Source organism: Trichoderma gamsii (genome assembly GCF_001481775.2).
Source record: "Trichoderma gamsii strain T6085 chromosome Unknown Scaffold_37.2, whole genome shotgun sequence".
NCBI classification, from domain to species: domain Eukaryota; kingdom Fungi; phylum Ascomycota; class Sordariomycetes; order Hypocreales; family Hypocreaceae; genus Trichoderma; species Trichoderma gamsii.
In genome coordinates, this window is record NW_020171374.1 from 26,530 (window position 1) to 53,425 (window position 26,896).

A 26,896-nucleotide genomic window follows, 5' to 3' on the forward strand; every position below is an offset into this window, starting at 1 on the left:
ATCTTTACCTCTACCAAACATCCCTGACCAGAGGAAAAAAACAATCTGACACCAAATTCGACTACAGCTTCGGAACAATCTCTCTAGCCACAGCCTCCGCCTCTTCGACACCATACACAATAGCCAGATCCTTCTGCAGCTCCTCTGCTGGAGTATCTCTCATGCGCTTCTCCTTTGAAAACTTGTCATCGATGAAGCGGCGGAAGATTTCCTTGACAGCATCATTCTGGTCAGTGGCAGCATCAACAAAGAGCAGCAAGGAGATGATTATCTCCGCCACGTCCCACAGAATCTCTCTGCCCTCGCCGACCAAAGCAGCCTGGTCCCTCTCGTCTATGTATGTTCGCAGAGCAGTCCACTTCCCTACAGGGTCCCATCCATAGCGCTTGACGACGTCCTCGTCGTTGAATGAGGAAGACGACTTGATGAAGGTTTCCAGTGCATTGAGAGACTGCTTTCCAGTCTTGGGGTGTTTCAGCGCGCGAATCATATCCGTGCACAGGACATCGGTTGTGCCCTCCCAGATGGGCAGAACGCAACAATCACGGTAGAGTCGAGCCACGTTGAGGTATTCCTGCTCTTCGTTGACGAGGTAGCCTACGCCGCCGAGCGATTCCATGCATGAGTAGAGCAGCGGGACGGCAGCCTTGCATACATAGGCCTTGGCAAGGGGCACAATGATGCGAAGCAGCGGGTCGATATACTGAGCTGGAGGCGTGAGAGCCGCGAGAGCAGACGTTGGCGGCGTTGCTTCATGCTCAGAAAGGCCGAGCATGTAGCCGCAGTAATTGCTCATGAGCATCAGCCCGTGGTACTCGGCCGTCAAGTTGGCCAGGGTGCGCATGTGCAGCGTGCTCTCGGTCAGCTTCATTCGAGCACCGCGACCTGCTCCGACTTCTCGCCGGCGCGCATATGCCCTTGCAATACCCAGTCCACGGCCGACATATCCACAGGCCGTCACGGCGTTGTGGATTCGAGTGATGGTTAGGATTGTGCTAATCTCGTTGATGCCCCTGCCTTCTTCGCCAATCATCCAGCCGCGCATGTCTTCCAGCACAAGCTCGGCGGTGGGGAGTGATTGTGTACCAAGCTTGTTCTTGAGTCGCTGGATCCAGACGCCGTTGAGCCGAGTTCCATCAGACTTGGGGTGGCCAGTCATTGTCTTAGCCTTGGGATCGTGTCGCCGCATGGGCGCCAAAAAGGTGCTGAGTCTGTCTTTGGAAGTCCGGGCCAGCAGGATGGTCATGTTGGAGTCTGTTGCGGAGGAGAACCACTTGAAGCCATGAACGCTCCACGGCCCGAGGGGAATCTTGCCTTCTCTCGAAGCAAGGGCACCCTCGGCATCTTCGGGCTGGTAGAGAGCAATGGTTTCAGTCTGAGATACATCGCTGCCGCCAGTACGCTCCGTCATCCATTGCCCGCTGGTCCAGGCAACGCTTGGGTCGCGTGAGATGAGACGGCGGTAGGCGTCGTCGAAAACAATGCGCTCCGTCTCGCTGAGACGTCGAGACGCCAGGTGCCTCCTCAGAAGAGCAGCGGCGCCATCCTGCATCGCCGAGGGGCACGTCACGTTTGCAGACGACGCTTCCCAGAGATGCAGGCGCAGGTACTGCAGAGGGCGAGAGAAGGCGCCATAAGGGGTATCATAGCCGGTGGCAACGAAGCTATTCGTGGTCGCGACAGAGGTCAGCAATCAGAGGTTTCCAAGGACGGCATACATGAAATCAACTCACCCTCTAGACAGGCCAAACTTTTGCAGCTCGCGCCATCCTTCGCCAGTCACAAGCTCGCCCTGCAGTCTGCCAAAGGCATCTCGGCCGCTGCCTTTGATATAGGGCTTGTTGCGCTCGGCATCCGTGATCCAGCCAAACACCTCATCTGAGAGGACATCCCTGCCCAGAGCGGCAACTTCAGCCTCAACTTCGGTAATTACGCTAAAAGGAAGAAACACTGCGCAGCTTTCAATTAGTCACGTACTCGTTGTGGGCAAAAAAAGACTGTGTTCCAAGCAGCAGGAATGTGTTGTTTGTCTTTGTTTACGTGGCTGGCTCTCACTCACAATTGAAGCATCTGCGAAAGGAAACATCGTCATAAAACTGGTTGGGTAGAATTGGGGGCGGCTGGAAAAACCCCTTGTTTGCCCCTGAGGGCTGCATTATATCTAGGAGAATACAGAGACTACTGTAGATGGCGTTGCGAGTAGATACAGGCGCAATCACGCAGATTCAATCAGTAATTCGCGTTCGACGCGCAACAAAATTGGCGTGTTTGGAGATGAGATTGTCGGGTTGAGCGCGGCACCAGACAAAGTGGTGGACAGCCGGCTGTTATACGAAACAGCCCGTGTTAGCGTGCAGCTGGAGGCATCAGACGCTGCAGCGATTAAGATTGTCCCCAGCTTATAGGCCTGTTTATGCTCTGGAAGCTCATGTCAGATGCAAGTTGGGCTGAGCCAATCGCGAGCGGGTCGTTATTACGGCTCCCTCTGCCCAACACACGGTGGTGTGGAGTCTTGCACAGGCGCCAGCCGAGGCTTGGGGGAAACTCTATACTTTGGGAAATCGCAGCTGAAAATATGGCGGAACAGTTCCGTTGTAACGGATGGTTCACGGATATCAAGTTACGTTGGAATAATAACCTTGGAAGCTGGAATTCGATTTATGGAGCAGTGTGATGTTATTGTATTGAAGCTGCTAATTTATTTTGGCAACTGATGCCCCAATCTTGTCTTATGAAAGGGAATCTCACAATAGAATCCTCATCTTTACATGCTCCACGCAGCAATTTGAAGATATGTAAATCAGTCGATTATTGACAGAACTATCATTAACGGTAAATATTCGAATAGAGTAGAAAGCATCCCACAGCTTACCATAATGGAGTAGCCCTCGATTATAGCCGCATCTCTTAATTGCTACCCTGCATTCAGCGCTATCGGTCTGAATGAGTATAAAGAAGACATGAATAAGATGTAATTAAACACCATAAGATATCACCAATAGCTTCCATATAGCCTTTCAGATCATAGGACCTGTCTGTGCATCCCTTTTGCTATAGGTACCAAGTAGAAAAGAAGTGCCAAAACAAGGTACAGACAGCATGCAAGCGCCGGAATAGCGGCCCCCATCGCCATGCAGCATCCCCGGATTTTCGCCTCTTCGGGATTCACGCTTTTCCATCGACCCACGATCCCCCTAAACGAACAACCAGCATCGTCAAAACCCAGGACATCGAACCGTCCGCAACATGGCTGTCAAGTGACCCACCCAGCCCATCCGTCACAATGCGAACATCACGAATATCAAAAGACACCGCAAAGCTGGTGAGGCGAGCCGCCGACTCTGTCTCGCCACCGCGGCGCACGACGCGATCGTCCCTTGCGCGATTCGCCCACAATGCAGGCGTCAAGACGGAGCAGACGCCCGATATCGAGGACAGCATCACTGGCCCGCCGCCGAATAAACGCAGGAGAGGCTCTGATGCCTCCTTCTCCGCCGAATTGGCTAAGGCCGAAGCCGACTCGGACGAAGACGACAAGCTCGATGCCTTGTTAGCAGCTGCGGCACCCCCTCCGAAGAGCGCACGCCGTGCCCGCAAACCCGCCCGCAAAGTCTCGGATCCAGAAACCGGCGAATCGACAGTCTCCCCCCCATCTGACTGGGAAGAGATGTACAATGTCGTGAGGAAGATGCGTGCGCCGGGTGGCGTCGCCTACGGGGCTGCGGTGGACACGATGGGCTGTGAGCGCCTGGCGGACAGGAACGCTTCGCCGAGGGACCAGCGGCTGCACTCGCTGATAGCGCTGATGCTGTCCAGCCAGACAAAGGATACGGTCACGGCGGTGGTGATGCGGAGGCTGCAGGCGGAGTTGCCGGCGTACAAGCCCGGAGCGCCGGTGGGTTTGAATCTGGACAATGTGCTGGCGGTAGATGCGAATCTGCTGAACCAGATGATCTGGGCTGTTGGATTTCACAATAACAAGACCAAGTTCGTTCTACGCCTTTTCCCTATACTCTACTGTGGCCCTTCTACTTGGGTTTACACGGCATTATGCTAACCTTGTTCGTTTAATTGTTCAGGTACATAAAAAAGACTGCAGAAATCCTCCGCGACGAGTGGAACGGCGACATCCCCGACACAATACAGGGCCTGACGTCCCTCCCCGGCGTCGGGCCCAAGATGGCCTACCTCTGCATGTCCGTGGCCTGGAACCGCACCGAGGGCATCGGCGTCGACGTGCACGTTCACCGTATCACCAACATGTGGGGGTGGAACAAGACCAAGAACCCCGAAGAGACGCGGCTGGCGCTGCAATCGTGGCTGCCGCACGACCGGTGGCGCGAGATCAACAGCCTGCTCGTAGGACTGGGGCAGAGCGTGTGCTTGCCCGTGGGACGGCGGTGCGGCGATTGTGATTTGGGCTTGCAGGGGCTTTGTAAGGCGGCGGAGAGGAAGAAGGTTCTTGTGGGGAGGAAGATCAAGGGGGAGTTGGTTAAAGAGGAGACGCTGATTAAGATTGAGAAGAAGGAAGAGGAAGGAGAGGAAGGAGTGAAGAGGGAGAGTGTCGGCGCGGTTGTCAAAGTCGAGGCCTCAATCAAAGAGGAGGTTGAATTTGAGGTTAAGGTTAAGAAAGAGGAAGAAGACTGATAAGGAGTCGCGTACGGTCGTATTGGAGATAGACATGTGTTCTCTGAGGAAGGAGGCCCGACTTCGCCCGTTGATGAATCACCTTTAGGCGTGGAGTTTTGCAGCTCGCCACGTAGCATGATACCACATGTAAGCATATTACTGGCCTCTTTTTTTTTTCTTTCTTTCTTTCTCACTCTCATCACACTGTAGATAGAGCTATATAGAGCCGAGTAACAGAAGCTAGACACGCAGCTTTGTGATTTGTCTTACAGCGTGCGTTTGTGCAGCCATTGTATTCGAATTTTACCATTCTCACCCTCTTCTTGCGTCCTTGATAAGTGATCCTTCATACATATTATTTTGTATAGTAGTTGGGCATATTTGCTTTTTAACATACGTGTTATACATTTGATGAGCTGTTTTCGTAACATCCGTCATGTGAATGGCCAGGTAGCAGTCGTCAGAACCATAATTAATACCATACTCCATACTAGGCAATTCCCTTGTCCGCGTATTTCGGTTTATTTTTTCTCTCTCTCCGTCTTTAATTACTCGCTGTCGTGTCGTTGCATTCACCCCAAGCTGATTAGGCCGCGCTTCGGAGGCAGGTCGGTATTGGGCCTGTCCCCCCCCATCAGCCGAAATAGCAATAAGCCCCGCCGGCTATATTGAGTCAAAAGCTGGGAGGATTGGAATTCAAACTGACTTGTCTGTCTTCTGCATGATCCTGTCAAAAGTGTCAATGCCGAGAACCGGCAAATGTGACAAGAGGGGAAAAAAAGCGTCAATCGTTTAGATGTACTAAACGTCCCCTGCACGGGGGAATCTCGCAAGACTTGTCCGCTTATTTGCTGCTGATCACGCAATGGAACGGCATTTTCTCGAGGTCGTCTTGATTTAGAAATAGTGTCACGATTTGTTCAGTTGTTTTGTTTAACGAATTTGGGTTTCATCATATTCCAAATGAACTAATAAAGATCAAACAGCAATCAAATGCGGAAAAAAGGCTCCTAATATCCCCCTAGATAAAATGCCGAATAGATGATGAAACATGCCTAATACTCCGTGCGATCCAAAAGCCGTAGCTGTTCCGACCGAAACAGTACACCAGTGAAATAGATGGTAGAAATATACAAAAAGGTACGGAGGGCACTGATAGCACCGTCTCGTCTTGCTTCACTCGCTCTCTCTCTCTCTCTCTCTCTCTCTCTCCAGGGAGAACAAACGGCTTCCTCTCGCCGAGTTAACTCCGTATCGCTCCAAAGAAATGTGAAAATGAATATTCATGTAATCGTGGTCCGGGAGACTGAATTGGGCCGACGAAAGCGCCAAATCATGGTCTGTGAATGAGAATGGTAGGTGAAATCGAAGTGTATGAGAAACCATAGGATGTGCGGTAATTAGAGGTCAGGTGGTTTGTTGGATGATCGCTGTTGGGAGGTTGGCAAGGGTGTGGTTTAGACGCCTCGGATGACCTGTGTCCTCTCGGCTTCCAGCTGGGCAGCATTGCGCGCATGGGACTGCTTCTTGCACTAATCCATGTGTTAGATTTTGATAATACTCTTGAAAGGAAATTCAAAAAGAGCCAACTTACGTCTTCCAGGCCGCTGCACTTGTGGTCTTCTAACAGACGGTGCTTGCCGCAGAAGTGGCCATTGCAGAATGTGCAGTCTCCAACGATGCGCTGGGCAGCCTCGCGGCACTCCTTGGCGTTGCAACGGAGCTTCTTGGCAGGCATGCTGGGCGAGTTGAAGATGAGAAGATCTCTGAGGGCAGTGAAAATGTAGCCGAGGCCGGATTCGTGTCGTGTGATGCAACCCAACGAGTGTTCTGGCGAGAACGGAGTGTTGAAGTAGTGGCCGAGAAGAACGCCTTCTCTTAATAATAGCAAGACACAAGGGAGAGGAGCCGACAGCGAGTGACGGAAGATTGACGCCGGTAGACTTGAAATGAGAATGAAAAAGGAAATCCTGAACTTTGAGTCAGCGACGTTGCGAACAGCGGAATGGCGCGAGGCTTTATATGCGCAATGCAATGGAGTGACGACCCAAGCGTCAGGCCCAGCAAGGGGGAAGCCGACAAGAGATCCCCAAGTCATTCAGCGAGCGAGGCGCCACTCACACCCGGTGGTCCGGTGGAGTCTACGCCGCCGCTCTCCAAGTCCCAGCCCAGCCCCGGGGGTGTGTGAATTTGCCTCCCGGACGGATCGCCCCTCTCAGTAGTAGCTTTAGAAGAGAAAAGAAGGACGAGCGAGACTCGGGTGGAATCTCTCCCAGCTGTCTCTCTCAGCTTTTGCTCCCAAAGGGGGGGCGGGCATAGTAAGTTGCAACGGGGGAGGGAATGGGGGCACCATTGCCTGATCCGGGGCTCTTTTCAATCTGAGGCTTTGACATTTTCCGGCTCTTCTTTTGTCTTTTTGTGCTTTGTCTGCTTTTGAAACGTACCTTGATCTGAAGTCTCTTTTTGGAAATTGGGTGCAGGTGGAAGAAAGCGGAAATGAATTGATTCCCACTTGGATGATCAGAATGAAGCAACGGTCACCTCGGCTATATCACCAGTCTGCGTGATCAGTCTATACGGCCGTGCCTAGACAATAGCAGAGAGAAACAGCCGCACCGGGGTGTAAGTACAAGCCAGGCAAGGGTCTCTCTGTTTCTGGTGGCGGGGCCCGTCTGGAATTGCGGCCGGGACTGGAGGGAGCAGCTGAGCCGAAGGCGAAGCCAGTAGCTGAGTAGGTTGTTTTGTGAAGCAAGACGCCCTAGACGTACGTGTGCGTGTGCGAGTTGCGGTGACTGACGGACGCTGAAAGAGAAGGAGAAAAAAAGAAGGGATTTTGAAGAGTTGCGGCTGTTTGGGCCTCTTTATCTGTGCCCCCCAACTATGTACTAGGTGTAGTCACTGGGCAGCCAGCCAGACAAGAGATACGAAGGCGAGACGCATTGTCCCATCATTTCCGATTTCCAATCAAAGCCCGCAAGATGCCAGAGCGGCCCTTGACAGCGAATCAGTCGGCCGGTATGTACTAACCTGAGGGGAACTGGGTACGGATACGATAAGTCGCAGTACAACCCGTTGGCCTGTGACCCTTTATTGCTTGGTCTGGCCTTTTTTGGTCTGATTTTCCCTTCCCGGGGGGCTGGGGCCTAGTACTGCAGCCAGAGTGACTGTGCTTGTAAGTGTTGCACTATTGAGCTTTCTCCGAAAGCGGTGTCGGCCTTGGGTAGCGGGCGTGACGTGATGTCGGTGCTAGTCTAGGGATTCAATGCTGACTGAAGAGAGCAATCATTTTACCTGGGAGACCAGATGGGATTTGAAGTGGACGAGAGCAGAGATGAAGAGGAAGGGGACACGTGAAGTAGAGGTAGTATTGGCAATGGGACTCGAGGTCAAGAGCTGCAGTCACTGAAAGAAGTCTGCCTTGCACCACAGCATGATGCACGAAATGCCCTCCCTAGAATCAGTAAAACGTGGTATCCACGATAGACGATGGCTTGATTGCCAAGAGCCGTTTTGCTGCTAGTACTGCCGGGAGCATCAACAACACCATCGTGACTGACCACTCACTGCCTTATCTCTGCCTTAGGTCCTGCACCGCTCTCGTCGCTCACATTCCCGACATTTGCACCCGTTGGGCACCACTCACCGTTGTCTTTGGGTCGCCATCTCGCCAACAACGTGATCACACCTTATTCTCTCAGCCATCGCTTAATCCCCTCTAGATTCCTAAATCCCATCCAATGCTAAGCGCCAGCAGTCGTAGGAGCCACAGCGAATAACGCTACTCCAAGTACCACGAGCTGCTAGCGTCCATGTAAGTCCAGCCAGAGCAGCGAACACGTATGTAGGCGGTGGATATTCCCCCAGGCCAGGCCATGCCATGTACACATGCGCATGTGTCGCTGTATGTACATGTATGTGCGAAGCAACCCCTTCGGCGGCGCGACCCAATGCATGGAGCCGTATCGATACATCGTGGGGAATCATGCGCCGCCGCAGATGCAAGGCCGCTTGCTGGACCCCCAGCCCAGCAGCGACGGGGGTCCGTTCTTCCTATCGCGGCGGCGGGAAGCCTGACTCCTGCGATGCAGCAGCCGATGCGTGCATGGCTAGCACGGGAACAGCGCAGCATCGCATCGCATCGCAAGCCGTGGATATTAGAGGCCATATCACACACGCCATGAGGAGCAAGCGGTGTTACGGGGAATCAGACCGGCGACATGCTCGTACAGACACGATAAACACAAAGCCGGCCGGAGAATAATGGACTGCAGCCAATTGGCTCCTGCTAGTCAGTTTTTCTCCTTTCCCTGCATGCGCATCAAAAAGGGCTCCACGTTAACGAAGCGCTGGGGGTTGAGTTGAGTTACACCAAAGCACTGAAGCTACGACGGTCGCGTGCGAGTGTAAGTTGCCCGCAGTAAAGCGATCCATACAGTATAATTACATGGATCAGTCATGTTCTTCCACCTTTAGCGCTTTCTGCGCGCCGTCGTTACATGGAGAGGCTCCAAGGGAAAAAAGTTCTTAAAAAGCAGCATCGAATCAAATAGGTGCCATCTGTATTTTTTCAAAACACGGGCTGGGCTCGAGATCGACTCTTGTCCAGCCCGTTTCACCTCAGGCCCCGGAACGCCCCAAAGCCGGAAACTTCCCCCTTCAGATGGCGAGACGTAAGACATCCATGACTTGCCAGACCGTCATGCGGTCGGCGGCTGAAAAGTCGCGCGCGCAAAAGATCAGTCAGTTCTGTCAGCCTGCTGCTTTCTCGCTAGTATGGCTCTGGCTAACAAGATGGCACGTACATACAGTATCTACAAAGTACATACCTTAGGGAGTTATTCCTGGCAAATCCTGTCCCGCCTTTGGTACTGCTACTTTTACGTGGTTGCTAGACGATACGCTCTCATACTCTCTCATTAAAGAAAAGATGCCCCCAACGGTAGGTAGCATCAGATGGATTCGTGCAATTCCAGTAGGCCAGAATGTACTGGGTTCGCTCGCTGGTGGAGTTTTACTGGCTGTGACGTAGTCGCTTGCAAAGTCCCTGAACCAGGTTCCCCCGACCGCTTTCCAGGCTGACAGCGCTGACGACTCTCAAGTAGTACTAAAATGAAGTGAGCTGTGTCTGATCCCCTGTACTTTGTACTCCGTACCTCGAGCAGCAATCAGACAGGTCACAAGTACTAGGTAGGTATTGTTGGGTACAAAATAGTACTGCAAGATACCTCTTGATAGCTGTCTCATGGAATGATATGAAGGGACCTTCAAAACTTGATTTGCATGCTTAGCATCAAGCCAGCGATCAAAAGCAAAAAGAGTCGATGAGCGCTGGGATCAAACGATTGCTTTTTGCTGGCTGGAGCGCGCTTCACTGCAGGGAGCGCATGGAATCCTGGACAATCAAACACACCTTACGACCAACGCATCCTTTCTGTGAGCATGATTGTTAAGCAGCCAATTCCGTACCGCAGGAAATAATCTATGGGTTAATTATACAGCTAACATAACACGGAGTAATTTACCGTCGCCGATGTTCCTTTGTAGTTCAATATTTGCTGTAGGCACTTATACGGAAAGCCACACGTGCTATAAACTCCCATACATTGCTGCACACGATACGATCCGTTTCCGTCTTTCTCACCATGTAAATCGCCGCTTTTGGCAATATTGCCCTTTGCGCTTCCCGGAATTATCTCTTGCCTCTTTTTCTTTCCCGCTGCCGGCCGGATCCGCCTCCGGCGTAGCCTCCGAAATCAGCACCGCTCAGCATTCCGAGCTTGTCGCTCGAGTGTGTGTCTGCCCCAATGGGAACTGCCGAGTTTCGTACGAAATGCCGGACAAATTACTGTGCTGTCTAGGTGAGGCCATTGAGCATGGTGGCAGTGACAGTCATGTCGTCATCCCGAGATCCGCTCTCGTTCATCTCAGTCGACCGGCGCTCACGCCGTTCGGGATGAGCGAAAGCAAGACAAGCTACAGAAAATTTTTGGAGTTCTGTAAGAATGACTTTTACTGTCGTCAGATGTTTACTCAATCTGTGCTCATTCTTGATTTCTTACTAAGCATACCGCTGGTTACCAGAGCGGATCGTGTCTCCATAGTCTCAGCCCTCGGCTCCACCATCACAACACCAAAAAGATATGAATTGTCCACCCCAGGAATCGAACCTGGGTTTGCAGTGATTCAAATGATCCACAAACTGCTGTACTGACCACTATACTAGGTAGACTGTAATATATCTTGATTGGTTGCCAATTGATTGATATACGTAGAGGCTGGTGTTGATCAACCGCCTTACTGGCTTGCTTCCTATTTGCCAAGAGGCTACCAAAACAAATTTGCCGAAGCACCTATGAGCAGGAGCGGCAAGGAAGGTAGATGCATATTCAACATCAAAATGATATTAATGATATATGGTAATTGTACATATTAGGTAGAGGCACTCAGAGATGACTCTGTAAACGCTTCTTGTGTAAGTGAAGATTTTTCACTACCAAGTAGGAAGCAATATAACAGAAAATGTTACAGTTAGCAATAGCACATAACTATCTTATCATACACTAATATAGATCCATAGCTGTGCTAGTTGTATATACTGAACTGAATGCATATTACATCTACTGCTTATACTAGCTGAATTATCTCAATCTCTTCAATCTCTTCAATCTCTTCAATCTCTTCAATCTCTTCAATCTCTTCAATCTCTTCAATCTCTTCAATCTCTTCTGTCTCTTCTGTCTCTTCAATCTCTTCTGTCTCTTCAACCTCCTATACTTTATCTGTGCTATAATTCTGCTCAATGATATTCTTTTTCGTAACTCTATACCCTTTGACTCCAACTCCTATCCCCATTCAATTTATATTGCTACTGCCTGTTGCGTACCAAACTAGCCATGCTCTGCTCTCTTTGCCTGTCAGTTGTTCGGGTCGATACAAGTCTCAATATACAGGGATTTGAGACAGGCTATTCAATTTTCAACATCGTGGTTTGCATAACTTGTAGTACCTCATACACGTATGTATACTACTACTACCCTATGCATGCCTTTCTCCACCGAGGTAACCATCAAGGTACAATCTGACTCCTGACCTGACTACCCTAGTTCTCTCTCTTCGCTGCATCTTCTGCTTTTATTATGAAAGTATAGTCTTTTATTTTACAATTTGACACCAAGCCTGGCGATTGGTCCTGGCCTTCCCCTCAGCGCATCTTTTCACAAGGTCCGCGCATCTTTTCACAAGGTCCGCGCATCAACAACAGCTCGGATGCAGTCTCCCTGCTTCATCGTTTCAAACGCACTGTTAATCTCCCCAAGCGTTTTGCGGTGCGTAATAAACTCGTCAACCTTGAGAGCTCCAGACAGATAGTCGCCGACAAGTCCAGGCAGCTGCGTGCGGCCCTTGATGCCGCCAAAAGCGCAGCCCTTCCAGACACGGCCAGTGACAAGTTGGAATGCTAAAGAAAGAACTCAAGTTAGTATGATAGAGTTCAGCACCCCAAGAACAGAGCAGAAAGAGTCAACTTACGGCGAGTGGCAATCTCCTGTCCTGCAGCAGCGACACCGATAATGATACTCTCGCCCCAACCCTTGTGGCAAGCCTCCAGAGCAGCACGCATTACATTGACATTACCAGTGCAATCAAACGTGTAGTCGCAGCCGCCGTCAGTCATCTCGACCAGCTTCTCGACGATAGTCTGCCCCTTCAAATCGTTAGGGTTCACAAAGTCGGTAGCACCAAACTTCTTCGCCCACTCCTCCTTGGACGGGTTGACGTCCACCACGATGATCTTGCCGGCCTTGTTGACGACAGCTCCTTGAACAACTGATAGACCAACGCATCCAGCTCCAAAGATGGCGACGTTAGAGCCCTCCTCCACCTTGGCGGTGACGCGGGCTGCACCGTAACCAGTGGTGATGCCGCAGCCAAGGAGACAGGTTCGGTCCATAGGGGCTTCGGGCTGAACAGCTACAACGGAGATATCGGCGAGGACGGTGTACTGAGAGAAAGTTGAGGTGCCCATGAAGTGGAGGAGATCCTTGCCCTTGCACTTGAATCGGCTGGTGCCATCGGGCATGACACCCTTGCCCTGAGTAGCTCGGATCTTGCCGCAGAGGTTAGTCTTTCCGGACTTGCAGAACTTGCACTCTTTGCACTCGGGTGTGCTACATGCTAATTAGTTTCCAACTTCGACATAGACTGTGAGACATTGGGGGTCGAAGAGAGCATACTAGAGAGCAATGACGTGGTCACCGGGCTTCACGTTGGTGACACCCTCACCGACAGACTCGACGATACCAGCTCCTTCGTGTCCCAGGATGACGGGGAAAGCTCCCTCCGGGTCCTTGCCGGACAAAGTGTAGGCATCTATAGCGGTCAGCATTTTCCTGTTAACTCCTTGAGAGCTCCATCAGTCTCGCAGCTTACCAGTGTGGCAGACGCCGGTGTAGTAAATCTGCACGCGCACCTCGTGGGCCTTGGGAGGAGCAACTTCGACGTCCTCGATGCTCAGCTCCTTGCCAGCCTCCCAGGCTACGGCAGCCTTGCAGGTGATGGTCTGCATCCCTCTCTCGTCAGCTGCATAACTTCTAATCGATGGCGGGGTGCAAAGGCTGTGGAGGGGTAGTTTCAGTGATGTGCTCACCTTTCCAACAGTCGAGGCCATTGTGTTAGTTCGGCTGGTGAAATGCGGCCGAATAATGCAGCTTTCCTGATGAGTTGGAGAAAAGCTCAAGTGAAAGATGGAGCTCCTATGTATTTATTCACGGGCGCAAGCTGCTTGAGCTTGACACACAGCTTTCCGATCCCCCGAACGTCACTATTAAGACTCGACACTCTCATAGCTACCCCGCTGCGGCGCAAGTGGGGGAAGCAAAAAACTGGTGCTTAAAGCTACATGTATTTCATGCGCTTACTCATGCGTCAACTGAATTGCTGCGCAATACCAGGGCAATACCTGGGCAATACTTGGGATTTACCCGTCAACGAATCGCATTCTTTGAACGAGACCTGATTTTTCAAAAGGTTGCTACTTGATCCGGGCCCTATCCGGTGTTATGTGCCCGAGACAGATGTAACTCCGTCATCTCCGTGCTCACAATGAATCAGAAGCGGTGATACTGTCCCTATAGCGGCTATAATTATTGCCGACTTTATGGATTGCCTTGGTTATTCGGCGTTTTGAAAAAACGGGACGACTATTCAAATAGAAACACTTGAAAAACATTGGTATATCTCCCGAGATGGCGTTTTTGATTTATGAGACCTATGAACAGCCATATTGCGGGCAGACATCGTGTAGCTTGGACCAACATTCAAACTCTTGCCTAGGCACGTATAGGCACCTCTTACAGCGTACGGCACTTCATTTTGGATTGAACATGTAGAAACTGAGCCCACTACTTCTTTAACATATAAATTAAAACTGAACTTTTTTCTACGCAATTTTCCTCTTGTCGCTTGGACTCCGTTGTTGTGTAATGCTGGATATGGCTGTATTGATACACCGAGTCCACCTTGGACTCCAGGCGTTTCGGTGAGATCGGCTAAATTCCGGATCGCATTCATCTCGGCGCGACAACAGCTCCCAAAAAATATCCAAGACGCGTGCTGGGCCAAACGAATAGAGGGCAATTTTCATTCACAACTAAGCGTTGCCAATTCTACGCCTGCATCTGCTGCGGATCTTGCTTAATACGAAAGACACGTCCCGTCCTTTACGAAAATCCATCCGCGTTTATGAATAATTGATACTCCATTGCCATTGATACGAGCATTCTGTTGGACCAGCCGACAGGGCAGCATCGCTCGTCACCATGGCCCATAGGTTCATCATTGATTCCAGCCCCATGGCCAAGGGTTCGCCGTTAACACCAGATAGGCGACAAGCTAATAACTTTTCGCAATTCGGCGACGGACCGACGAGCACGACTTCAAGCACTGGGGGAGGACTGTTTGGCCAACCACGCGGCCAAAATGCTCCTCTGGGCCGAAACTTCGGAGGGAGGCCATCTGGGCTAAGCCGACAGCTTCGTGCCAACGGTAACGACAAGGAGGACGATTTTGGCGACGGTTTCGACGACGACGACGAACTTCCCCCCCAGAGAGGAAGTTTGTTTCGAAGCACACCCCAGACAACTCGGGCATCACAAAGAAACGATGATATGGAAGCCGAGGTGGAGCGATACATCGACGAGGAAATGGAGGAAGAACTGAGCGCGGATGCCTCTGAAACGGGTGATATTTTCCTAAACATGCGACATGATGACCGTGCATATGGTCAGCCAGTTATTGGCGACGATTCAGATCTAATGATGCTACAAACACCTGCGGCAACGGCCAGAGTGCGCAAGGAAGCTGAGAGCATATATAGCCAGTCGACTCGCTTTAGGCCTACGAGAAACCACGAGCTTCAATTCGCCACCATTGCCAAAGATATCTATACGTATCAAGAGCCTGCCCGAATCACAGAGAGCCCGGACTTGATCCTAAAGACCGAAAACCTGGTTTGCCAGCTATACAACGATGGGGTTGGCGCGCACGAGGACACGGAAAGACTGGAAAACTCACTTGCTAATATAACCTACCGACTCATTCAACTGTGGACAGAGTACACCGAGGAGCTTCCTCCGCCAGAAGGCGAAGATCTGGCCACCATTGGACCACCAGAAGGCGCAGACCCGTTTGAAAAAGCTGCCTATGTTGCCCATCTGATTCTCCGTATGCACCATGCTCGCTTCGACACAAAAACCGAGGACGATAAGGTGCCACCATTGCCAGAAATTCTCTTTGACTGGTTACAAAGCAGCCACAACTTATTTCCCAACCAAGTTCGAGAGATTTCCAGATATAAGCCCAGCCCTGCATGCCACAGCCTGTACTGGCAGACTCTGAGAAATGCACTGCTACGGGGTGACGTAACCGGAGCACAGCAGCTTTTGAGAAATGCTGGCTGGGAGCATGTTCGCCGAGGACCTCTGGGCGGCCCAACGTACACTGGCAAGGCCCTCGAAAACGTACGAAGGTTTGCAGAGGCTACGTGTGAGATGCTTGACCAATGCCCCGCAGCACGGAACGACTGGGAGATTCTGGATAGCAGCTGGACTCTATTCCGAGTCCAAGCTCGAGGCTCTCTGGATAGACTCACCCTGTTTGCTGAAGGCAAAGACACTAGCCTACTGGACTCTCTGAACGACGGAGTCGACTCGTCCATGTCAGCAATGGCCAAGAAGGCGTCGAGCCAAATTCCGTGGGATATTTACGAAAATTTACAGACTGTATATGACATTGTCCTGGGACAGACTGAGGCTATCTTGGAGACGGCGCAAGATTGGTGCGAAGCAACAGTTGCACTGTTTGGCTGGTGGGATGAGGGAGTCCAGCGCCCCAAGAGCCTGATGCAGTCTCAGTTTGGTGTATCGCCCGGTAGCTTTACAGACTCTGAGGACTACTTTGATCGACTTGTGACGGTGTTCAATGTTGTTATCCAATCTGGCCTGACCCCTAACACAATGAATCCCGTAGAGGTTGCCCTTGCATCTGCCTTTGAAGGCAACGTTCACGCTGTGGTTGGATGCCTGAGAACGTGGTCACTACCAGTTGCTTGCTCAGTAGCCGAAATCGCTTCTTTGGGCAAATGGCTTCCGCCCCAAGAATCTGCGAAGCCGCTACCGGCTGACAGTCTGGATATCGACGATCTAATGCTTCTTGGAGTCGGCCAGCCTACCACGGATGATGTCGAGGGCATCAAAGACACAACTCTTGTTATTTATGCGAGAGAGCTGGCAGGAATTGAGCACCTCTCACCACAGCGAGACGGCTGGGAGATGGCCATTCAGGTGCTTGGGCGGATGGACGTTCCAGAAAAGTCAGAGGAAATAGTTGGTGAACTACTGAGAGACCTTTTGGCAACATTGGATGAGAACTCTAGCACAACGGTTGATAAGATGTGGAGGCTGTTGAGCGACCTGGGCATGATGAATTATGCTGAGGAGACTGCAGAGGTAAGCAGCGTGTTTAACTCATGTGACTTGGTATCTTTGATGAGCAACGTGATGCTAACTGTTTGGTAGACATTTGCCGAGATTTTGTCAAAAGAATCTCACCGATACGGCGAAGCTCTTTGGTATTTTGCACTATCTCACCGCACGGACCGAGTTCGTGAAGTGCTGAACCTTCTCATGTCCTATTCGCTGGTACAGTCGACGGTATATCCTGCCGAAGAGGATCTTGACGAAGATCTCAAGGGCTTGCTTCGAAACAGATCAGAAACCTTGGAAGACAAGGCAAAGGTTGATCTGGAAGCCGCCCAGGTGCTAGGCCGCATGCTCAGCGGCTACGCTACGTTGCGCAAATTCTACGAGATCAGAGATGAGATTGGAAATATCGAAGAAACTTCACCTTCTAGGGCTCTTGCCATGAAGAAGCAAGCTGCGTTCGCGTTGGTGGCTGTCGTCTCTAGCTCAGGCGACAACATCCGCGGCGGGCTCTACGACGAGACAAGAGATGCTGTGGTCAGCGAAGACTTTTTGCTGGCTCTGCTTGGCGAAACAACAGTCTTCATCAACCAGTCGCCCTCTATCATCTCTCTCGAGCAACTCGACATTCTGCTCAAGGCGATTGAGGATATTCAAGCGGTGGGCACCAGAGTGTACTCGACGTGCGAAGAGTTTTTCAACCTGGTGCTCGCGTCAGGACACGGCTTGAAGGGATCTACGCCCTCAGATCTGATGAAGTCGACAAGTTCGCTGAGTGGTAGTACATATATGATGAGTGGCAGTTCACTTCTTGCTAGTCACATGCAAAAGTCTATCATGGGAGGAGGAGGCAAAGTGAACAGGGGCTGGGACTGGCGGAAGGGCTGGCTTGCTAATACCAAGGGAGAAGACGTGATTCGCAAGCTGAGATTAGGACTGGCCAAAGATCTGGCTTCACTATGGCTGGATGATGCCGATGGGGTTGCAATTTACTAGAAGAAGAGAAACAGAAAACAAGGGGTCGATAGACCGGATGGATCAAATGGATATACTAGGTACTGCATGATGGAACTGGGATTGAGGCGATGATACATGATGTTTAGCAGGGTTGAGATACCCATTCATATAATACTCGAAATGGGAAAGATGTATTGAGACATGGCGGTCGATCCAGAACTTTAGCTTCAGCATACTTTGTTATTGAGGATATCATCAAATGATTTCCTCCTATATGGTTGCCCTACTAACTTATAGTGTGATGGATCAATGTCAATAGTAGCGCCAGCGCCAGCTCTTTGGTGCAATGACGTGCGCCACTTTGCCCCGATTCTCTCCCGCCGCCGGTCTCCAATCCGATACCGCGCATTGCCAATCTCAAAACTTTCACCCCACCAAAAAGTTTGTTCGTGGGAATGAATCACGAGCGCAGAAGATGGCACCAATTGAACTGGCAGGTCGTTCTGGAGGCGCCATGACTGTGAGTTTCTGGCATTCAAACAAGTAATAAACTGGAATTATAACACAAGATGAACTGACTTTGAATTGGCAATTGGTAGAGCCTTTTGCGACGAGCGGGATCCGGCTCCGCGGCCGGAGCTCTGAACCGCACTCTATGCACTTCTTCGACCAGGCGATTCTCGAGCGTCAAGTCCCTGCCGCCGACGTACGAGAAGCTCTTCAACAGATACACCGAAGTGCGCCGAGTCCTGGGCAAGCAGCGCCTGACGCTCGCTGAGAAGATTCTCTACAGCCACCTGGACAATGTCGAAGAGTCACTTCTGACCAACACGGACAATGGATCCAGCATCCGCGGCAAGGCCAACCTGCTGCTGAAGCCCGACCGGGTCAACATGCAGGATGCGTCTGCGCAGATGGCGCTGCTACAATTCATGTCGTGCAATCTGGAGAGGCCGGCCATCCCTGCGAGCATCCACTGCGACCACCTGATCGTGGGCGCAAAGGGCGCAGAGGACGATTTGTCGACGGGCATCCAGGCGAACAAGGAGATTTTCGACTTCTTGGAGTCTGCGGCGCGCAAGTACGGCATGGACTTTTGGCCGCCTGGCGCGGGTATCATTCACCAGACCGTGCTGGAGAACTATGCTCTGCCGGGTCTGATGATGCTGGGCACTGACAGCCACAGCCCCAATGCTGGCGGTCTCTGCACTGTCACGATTGGTGTTGGAGGTGCCGATGCCGTTGAGGCGCTGGTTGGCGCCCCGTGGGAGCTCAAGGCCCCCAAGGTTCTTGGTGTCAAGCTCACTGGTAGCCTGAACAACTGGGTTGCTCCTAAGGATGTCATCCTGAAGCTGGCTGGCGAGCTGACGGTTCGTGGCGGCACTGGCTCCATCATCGAGTACTTTGGCCCTGGTGTTGACACTCTGAGCGCTACTGGTATGGCTACTATTTGCAACATGGGCGCCGAGGTTGGCGCAACAACATCCCTCTTCCCTTACACTGAAGCTTCTGCTCGTTACCTCGAGTCTACCCGCAGAGGCCAGGCTGTTGAGAACATCAAGGCCCTGCAGAGCTTCCCCGGAAACAGCGCCTCTGAGGATTCCCGCTTCCAGTTCAAGGCCGATGAAGGTGCCGAGTATGACCAGCTCATCACCATCAACCTCTCTGAGCTGGAGCCCCATGTCAACGGCCCCTTCACTCCCGACCTGGCTACCCCCCTGTCCAAGTTCAAGAATGTCGTCAAGGAGCAGCAGTGGCCTGAGAAGCTATCTGCCGGTCTTATCGGCAGCTGCACCAACAGCTCCTACGAGGACATGACCCGTGTGGAGAGTCTCCTCAAGGAGGCGGCCGACGCTGGTCTTAAGCCTGCTGCTGATTTCTACATCACCCCTGGTAGTGAGCAGATTCGCGCCACTCTGGAACGTGACGGCACTCTTAAGACTTTTGAGGCTGCCGGCGGCGTGTTGCTATCTAACGCTTGTGGTCCTTGTATCGGCCAATGGCAACGACAGGATGGTGTTACCAAGGGAACCTCTAATGCTATTCTCACCTCATACAACCGCAACTTCCGTGGTCGAAACGATGGCAACCCCGAAACTATGAACTTCCTTGCCTCCCCCGAGATTGTCACCGCCATGGCCTTTGCTGGTTCAACCACATTCAACCCCATGACCGACACTATCAAGACCCCCTCTGGCAAGGACTTCAAGTTCTCTCCCCCTCACGGTCTTGAAGGCCCCCAGACTCCCTTTGAAGCCGGCGTCCCCTCACTCGGTGTCCTCTCCCAGCAGCCCGACCCCAGCATTCAAGTCGCCGTCTCCCCATCTTCCGATCGTCTCGCCTTCCTCGAGCCCTTTGCCCCTTTCCCCGAGTCCGACCTCTCCGGCCTCCGCGTCCTCGTCAAGGTCACCGGCAAGTGTACCACCGACACAATCTCCGCCGCCGGCCCCTGGCTCAAGTACAAGGGCCACCTCCCCAACATCAGCACAAACACCCTCAACACCGCCACCAACGCCGAGACGGGCGAGGTCAACGCCGCCTACGATCTCGACGGCTCCAAGCACACCATCCCCGAGCTCGGCCAGCTGTGGAGGGAGCGCAACCAGGAGTGGCTCGTCGTCGCAGAGCACAACTACGGCGAGGGATCGGCTCGTGAGCACGCCGCTCTGCAGCCTAGATACCTCGGCGCGAGAGTCGTCCTGACAAAGTCTTTTGCACGCATCCACGAGACGAACCTGAAGAAGCAGGGCGTTGTGCCGCTGACGTTTGAGAACGAGGCTGATTACGACAAGATTGGAGCTGGTGACGAGGTTAGCACTGTGGGACTGTACGAGATGCTCCGCAATAAGGGCAAGGGAGATGTTCAGCTCAAGGTCAAGAAGGCCAGTGGCGAGGAATTTTTGATCCCGACGAAGCATGCTGTTAGCAAGGACCAGGCGGGATTCATCTTGGCTGGCAGTGCGCTGAACTTGCTGTCCAAGGGCGTATAAATGTTGATGCAGGGTTAGGGTTTAGTTACTGGGAGCGGGTAAAGTAGTATGTTATGAGGATGAAAAACAGGTAGATGTTTTGCTGTTTGTTTTGTATAAAGCAGTATACATAGGGCACAGAGCCAAGTTGATTTCTTGCATAAGTAAAATAATTTCATTGAAATGTAGTTACATAAAGCAGCTGTCTTGTAACACCAACGCTATATAGCGACTAAGCTTTTGAGCTTAAATGGCGAGAATCCTCAAAGTAATATATTTGCATTTTACAGTTAACCTTTTTTTTATTGTAGAATTACAAAAGCACACTGTTCTTAGCCTCCCAGCGCCCCTAAATACACAAGTTGCGACAGTAATTATGTAAAAAATATACCGTCTGGGATATCTATATTTTACAGCTAAAATAAAAGTATAATATACAAACAGGCTAATAGTATAACTAGACCAATATCTGTAGTTTAGAAGCTGCTTATAACCCTAACCATTTTCAAGTCTAAAAAGGCTTCTAAGAAGCAGAAACTTTTACAAAGTCTTTGGGAATTAATAATTAAAGGCTTTATAGTTGTAGGCATGCTAATATTGCTGGGCCAATATTGCCTTAGTAAGGTAAGAATTATTTGCGTTACATTTCATAATAGGGCTATAGATCAATAACAATTTGAAGTAAATGAACCATTTATTTCCGAGATGGCTTGTTTTACAATACTGCTTGAAACAAAAGGCTGTATCTTGCGCAACTGTAAAGTAATTGCTAGCTTTAAGTTCAAAGTGAAATCTTATGTATTACTAGGTTAGTAAAGCGCTGGTACTATCACCGACTCTGTAACCATGTAATTAAATCCATTCGGCTGTAAAATACAATATCTTCCCCGAGGACAGTTGCAATATGATAATTCGCCAAGATTACAAGTGTGACTCAGGTTGAGCTACGCCAAGTAGTTTTGCCAATTTTAGTTAGAATAAGCGGAAATGCTCTACCGTCTTACTATAGCTAATAGGTTACTAAGAATCATTCCTTGGCATACTAATCTTGCAATTCTAAATGACGCTAGAGGCATAGCGTATGGCGTAACCGCTAACGCAATCATGGCCAGAATTCTTACAGTCATGCTATAACCCAGCCCGATGACTCGGAACATCGAGCGACGTTCCGCAAACCGTTCCTACTCACAATTTCCACTCTGGATATTTAATTCGCAAGTGAGACATAGACACTGAATGCTATCCTGGCAAAAATGTTGTCTATTAGTTATTGGGAAAGCAAGGTCAAAAAGACCCTCATTCAAGCATGGCCTGTTGTCTCAAACAACTGGCATCTCGGCATGACTGCCTTTGGGGGACCGCCAGTCCATTTCAAGATTGTACGCATCAAAGCCACGATATTGCTCAATTGTAGTCTGACGTTGAATACAGCTGCATGATAAGTTTGTGCTGAAGCTTAACTGGATCGACGAGCAACTGGTATGCGCGCCACTGGAGACAATTCCCGCTCAATTCAGCAGACTAATAGCTTCACCTTCATAGTACCAGGAGCTGTTCAGCGTCTCGCAAGCTCTATCAGGCCCAGGAAGCACAAAGATGGTTTACTGCATCAATTTGATTCACAGCGGGGTATTCGGAGCCCTGCTCGCATTCTTGCTTTGGAGGTAAAGAAAAGTCTAGATTCTCCGAATTGGCGAGAAGTGGTTGAGTAGTAGTAACTTCTATTGTGTAGTTTGCCCGGGGCGTTGGGCATGTTTGGCCTCTCCGTTGGTGTCTCCAACATAGATGATGCGCTGCCTCGCGCAGTTTACGCCCTACTCTCTGGGCTGAATGCCGCGACTGTCGGGATTATCGCTTTGGCTGCGGTTGAGCTGTCGAACAAGGCAATTACAGACAGACTGACTAGGATCATTGTCTTCCTTGCTGCTTCTGCCGGATTGCTGTATAATGCGCTTTGGTACTTTCCAGCCCTCATATTTGCTGCCGGATTCGCTGCTGTTGTATATGACTTCCGTTGGCTTCATCGTCTCGGCCGATTTATCAAAGGTAAACTCACACACCCGGGCCCATCACCAACGGGAGTGGAAAATGATGCAGTCGAAAGGGATGGCCGGAGAGGCTCCAGTAACTCCATCACAACACCCGAGGAACACGACATCACTAACCTTGAGCCGCGCACCATACCACAAGAGTATCGACTAAACTTCTCATGGAAAGCTGGAGCCGCTGTCATTGCAACTTTCCTTCTCGCCTTCACAGTGATAATGGTGCTCCGCGGAGTCTTGCACAGCCCTCCCATGCTGTACAAACTCTTTGCCAATCTCTGTCTCGCCGGAACCGTCATTTTTGGCGGCGGTCCGGTGGTGATTCCCCTGCTGCGGGAATATGTCGTGGCTGAAGGATGGGTCAGCCCGCGCGACTTTCTCATCGGGCTCGCCATTATCCAAGCGTTTCCAGGGCCGAATTTCAACTTTGCCGTATTCCTAGGAGCCCTCGCCGCCATTAACAATGGGCAACCCGCTATTGTTGGAGCAATCATTGCGTTTTTAGGCATCTTCCTGCCAGGGATGATCTTGGTTCATGGCACCATGGGCGTTTGGAAAGTCTTGAGAAGCAAACCATGGGTGAAATCTGGGTCCAGAGGAATCAACGCAGGCGCAGTTGGCTTCATTTACACAGCCGTGTACCGAATATGGCAAGTTGGGTATGTAGACGAGGGCTTCCAGTCCGGGAAAAGCCTGGGTGATGATCCATGGTGGGTGGTTGTCGCAGCGTCGGCATATGTTGGGGGCAGATACTTTGCTCTCTCAGCGCCTCTTGCGATACTTCTTGGTGCGGTGTTGGGACTTGTGAGATATGGAGTTGTAATGAATTAGATCTTGAGCTTAGCAATCAACATGTAATTGATTCAGCGCTTTTGATGACAGAATAGCTTTTTATATATCGCGCTCGCAGAGCTTGTTGCTCAGAAATATTAACCATTGAATCGAATATCTGACAAAACAATGTCACGCTCCCTGGCCACAAGGCCATCTACTTCTATGAATAAAGAGAATAATAGAAAGAGGAAAACAACCTTCTCCATATGCGCCAATTATAGTCTTATGCCTCCATAACTCCATTGTACATAGATTTTATAACTGCAAATGCTTCCTCTTATATAAGACCTTGTAGTAAAGCACATCACTAGAGCTGATTTTTTCAAGACGAAGAATCAGGGGAGAATGCGCCAAACGCTAGGACTTGTAGTGAATCAAGTCCCGTTGATGTCAAGGTCCGCGGCTCTTTTGTGATGCTAGTTTGGCATCCTTCATGACACGTTCAGCTTGATCCCATGCTGCCCGATTTGCATTCTTGGCAGCGTGTTCTCGAAAAATCCTCTTTGCATGATTCTCTCGGTGCCAGGCACATGCCTTAGCCCACGCGGGGTTCTGTAGAACATCTTCTGGTAGTTCCTCGTGAGGAACATCTCCAAAATCGATAACTCGATTGTACGACCAGGGCTGCGGGTCTATGCGCAGAGCCATTTGATTTGACTCTTTGGCTGCATTTCGCTCGTCTTCCTCCGCTTTTTCTTTTGCTCGTAGCCACCGTTGCCTTTCAATGACTTTTCCAAACCACGCCTTGCGTCTTCCGCGGGCTTGAATCTCTAGTGCCTTTTTCGTGTGCCAGTTGTCAGATCGCTTAATTGGCAAATGAATTGCGGGATTAATTGATAAATACTGCCTCTGATACTCAATAGAAGGCTTTTTAAGTGGCGTTTTCGGTCGGGCTGGAGCCTGTGACGCAACCCCTGGCGGCGGACGGAGCGTAGACTGGCGATATATCATTGCATCAAAGGCCTCTGAGTCAAAGACATGGACCTTGTCCTTCTTGCGCTCCTCTGCTATCGCCTGCGTGGCCACCAGCACCGTGTGGTCCACCACTGTTTGGTCCACCACTCTGGCACCGTCTGTTCCAACAGTGGATGCCGGATCATTAGCCATATTCTTCTGTGTACGTTTTGTTGCAGCTGCCAATAGCTCTGGCTGTTGCGGTTGTTGAGGAATGTCAATGATGTCTTCGTCATCGGAATCCAAGATTTCGATTTGCACACGTGTATGATTTTCAAGCTGGCCTCTACCATTGGCTTGCACAGTCTCTATCGTAGATACAAGAGTATTTGATACCTGGGCCTTTCTAGGGGTACGAGGTTGATGCGCAACTTGCTCGCTACCAGGAACGTGGCTTTGACATTTAGAAGATTTGGTTGGCGGAGCGCTTCTGTAGATGGCTTCTTGATAGTTTGAATTTCGTGCCTTTGTTTGCCGTTCTTTTTCCAATGAGGTAGAGCGTCCGTCTCCTTTCTGTTGAACAGGGGAGTCTTTGATTTTTGGCAGCGCATCTGATAGATCGGCTTTCCTCTTTAAAGGAGATATATGAATTGGAATGTTTTCTTTGCTTTGCAAGGTTTCATCGGATTTTTGGAATACGTGGATAGTAGGTCCATCACGCCTATTGTTATTAATCGACTCCGGCTTTCTCTGGCTTGGCGGTTGAGCTACAGTGATCGAATTTGACTCCTCCGGGCTTGTGTCACCAGTCCTGGAAGATGAAGTCGCCGTTGGTGGGCCATTAATACCTGTAACGATACTGGACGAAATGGGAAAAGCAGTCGGCGGAGGATTGGGTAAATTCAAATTCGGTGCAAATCCTTCCTCAACGTCCACCAAGCCGCCGATAAGGGCAAGATGCTTTCTGGGAAGGGTGTTTGGTGGTGCATATTGGCCCGCTGGCGCATCTCTATTGCGACTTTGGTGCACATATGCAGAATGACCCTGATCGGGCCTCAATGCAAAATAAGGCTCCCGGGGTTCCGACAGTGCAGACCTCGTCGTGACTGCGTAGGCCGCCGGTAAGAGTTCTGTTGCTGCTCGGACCTGCTTTGACATGACGAGCCTCGTTGCTGCTGGTGATGCTGGATGCGCAAGAACATGGCCCGGGTTTTGCTTTGGAAACTGACGGGCAAAAGCTGGCATCTCCGTGGCATTAGCAGGGTGTGCCAAAGTGGAGTCGCTCCGATGTGCAGAAGGCGTGGATCGCTGAAGATTACTCTGTGCGGGACCAATCGTTGTACGTCCGGGGGAGAAGCGCCGGGTTCTCTTTGCCTTGTGTACAGACCGAGGCATCGGCTCAGCACCAGGAGGCTTGAAGGTAGCAACGTTATGGCCAACCGTCTGGTGCTTAGAGCAGAGAGACTCTGCAAAGATGGGTTCTTCGCAGCCCCAAACAGAGCATCCTCCCCTGGCTCTAAGGGCCTCATTTCGATTCATGTCCGTGGACCTTGCTAATCATACAGCAGAATCCGGATGATGTCTGCGAAAACCATTCCATGCCAGGTAAAAGGCCTAGAGTTCCGCTTAATGAGGGCTGATGATTTATCATCCAAGATTTTGCGGTGCGGCAACCAGGGGGTGGCCAGTGCAAAATTCTAACAAGCAGCCCAACGCGTTGCGTTTTGCTCAAAATCATCCGGATAGGATTTATCCACAGCCACCTGAATGAATACCAGGTTTGAAAATAGAAATGAAATCCTACAATTAGTCAGCACGGCTGTACAGTGAAACGTCTGCGCAAGAGAAATGAATTTGGGCTCGCTCTTGTAATGTCAGATCTTTTCAGTTTCTTTTTTGTGACTTCAGGCTAAGAACAGCAACGGTTAAAGAATCAAGCGTCTTCCTGAAAGCTTTTTGCTCGCGTGAGCAAGCAGTGTTCGTCGCGGCCTTTGGTCTCAGTCCGTGGAGGCGATGAGGGCAGAGACTCCGTGTGCGACGCGAATATTCTTGATACGCAGCACTTTTTGAAGCCTCCCGGCAAAGAATACGAGACAAGATTCTTTGCCGTGAATTGGGCAAGGGTAGCTGTTTGACGCGTTTCCGTGAATAGATAAACGCTCAGGAAGACACAGGAAACCAAAACCAGGAGGTTCCATTCGGTCAGACCTTTTACCATGGTAGCATCATCCATTATATCGAGCGATCTGCACAGAAGCAGAAAGGGGCAATGCGTATAAAAGTGAAATGAAACCGAACGACTTACTTTCAATCCCGGATACCACCTCAATATGCTCACGGCACAAATATCTGCGTTGATTTTCCAGGGGTCTCTGGCAGGCAAGCTTGTCCGCGGTAACTTGAAACTCCAGAGGCCGGCGCCGGAGAAGTGCAAGGCATCAGACAAACAGGCGTGAACTGCCGGATTCCAGCTGCGCCGACTCCTCCGCGGTGATGCGCGATGAGGAAAAGAGAGGAAATGGTGCAAGGCTGGAGCGCCGGCGTCGGTTTGCTGGTCGAAGGCACATCGTTGTCGCTAGTGGCCCAAGCGCCC

The 26,896-nt window shown here is 50.9% G+C and overlaps 7 protein-coding genes across 7 annotated transcripts; 3 read left to right on the forward strand and 4 right to left on the reverse strand.

Moving 5' to 3' along the window:
- Positions 1-61: 61 nt before the first annotated feature.
- On the reverse strand, positions 62-2,156 carry TGAM01_v208567 (hypothetical protein; the record flags this gene model as incomplete). The annotated part of the gene is made up of 3 exons (XM_018806318.1): positions 62-1,664; positions 1,734-1,950; positions 2,060-2,156. The coding sequence occupies 3 exons, from the start codon at positions 2,154-2,156 to the stop codon at positions 62-64; spliced, it is 1,917 nt and encodes a 638-aa protein (XP_018660569.1).
- A 1,127-nt stretch (positions 2,157-3,283) lies between these two features.
- TGAM01_v208568 (endonuclease III) lies at positions 3,284-4,647 on the forward strand (the record flags this gene model as incomplete). Its single annotated transcript, XM_018806317.1, has 2 exons — positions 3,284-3,987; positions 4,080-4,647. 2 exons carry the CDS (start codon positions 3,284-3,286, stop codon positions 4,645-4,647), a joined length of 1,272 nt encoding a protein of 423 aa, XP_018660568.1.
- A 1,439-nt stretch (positions 4,648-6,086) lies between these two features.
- TGAM01_v208569 (hypothetical protein) lies at positions 6,087-6,727 on the reverse strand (the record flags this gene model as incomplete). The annotated part of the gene is made up of 2 exons (XM_018806316.2): positions 6,087-6,161; positions 6,224-6,727. The coding sequence occupies 2 exons, from the start codon at positions 6,725-6,727 to the stop codon at positions 6,087-6,089; spliced, it is 579 nt and encodes a 192-aa protein (XP_018660567.2).
- Positions 6,728-11,864: 5,137 nt separating this feature from the next.
- On the reverse strand, positions 11,865-13,294 carry TGAM01_v208570 (hypothetical protein; the record flags this gene model as incomplete). The annotated part of the gene is made up of 4 exons (XM_024550364.1): positions 11,865-12,085; positions 12,157-12,794; positions 12,861-12,996; positions 13,057-13,294. The coding sequence occupies 4 exons, from the start codon at positions 13,292-13,294 to the stop codon at positions 11,865-11,867; spliced, it is 1,233 nt and encodes a 410-aa protein (XP_024404873.1).
- A 1,150-nt stretch (positions 13,295-14,444) lies between these two features.
- Positions 14,445-20,551, forward strand: TGAM01_v208571 (aconitate hydratase, mitochondrial; the record flags this gene model as incomplete). Its single annotated transcript, XM_024550365.1, has 4 exons — positions 14,445-16,631; positions 16,701-17,585; positions 17,884-18,081; positions 18,161-20,551. The coding sequence occupies 4 exons, from the start codon at positions 14,445-14,447 to the stop codon at positions 20,549-20,551; spliced, it is 5,661 nt and encodes a 1,886-aa protein (XP_024404874.1).
- A 1,232-nt stretch (positions 20,552-21,783) lies between these two features.
- Positions 21,784-23,406, forward strand: TGAM01_v208572 (hypothetical protein; the record flags this gene model as incomplete). Its single annotated transcript, XM_018806312.1, has 4 exons — positions 21,784-21,909; positions 21,962-22,009; positions 22,073-22,194; positions 22,263-23,406. 4 exons carry the CDS (start codon positions 21,784-21,786, stop codon positions 23,404-23,406), a joined length of 1,440 nt encoding a protein of 479 aa, XP_018660563.1.
- A 393-nt stretch (positions 23,407-23,799) lies between these two features.
- Positions 23,800-25,842, reverse strand: TGAM01_v208573 (hypothetical protein; the record flags this gene model as incomplete). The annotated part of the gene is made up of 1 exon (XM_018806311.1): positions 23,800-25,842. The coding sequence occupies one exon, from the start codon at positions 25,840-25,842 to the stop codon at positions 23,800-23,802; it is 2,043 nt and encodes a 680-aa protein (XP_018660562.1).
- Between the last annotated feature and the right edge of the window lie 1,054 nt (positions 25,843-26,896).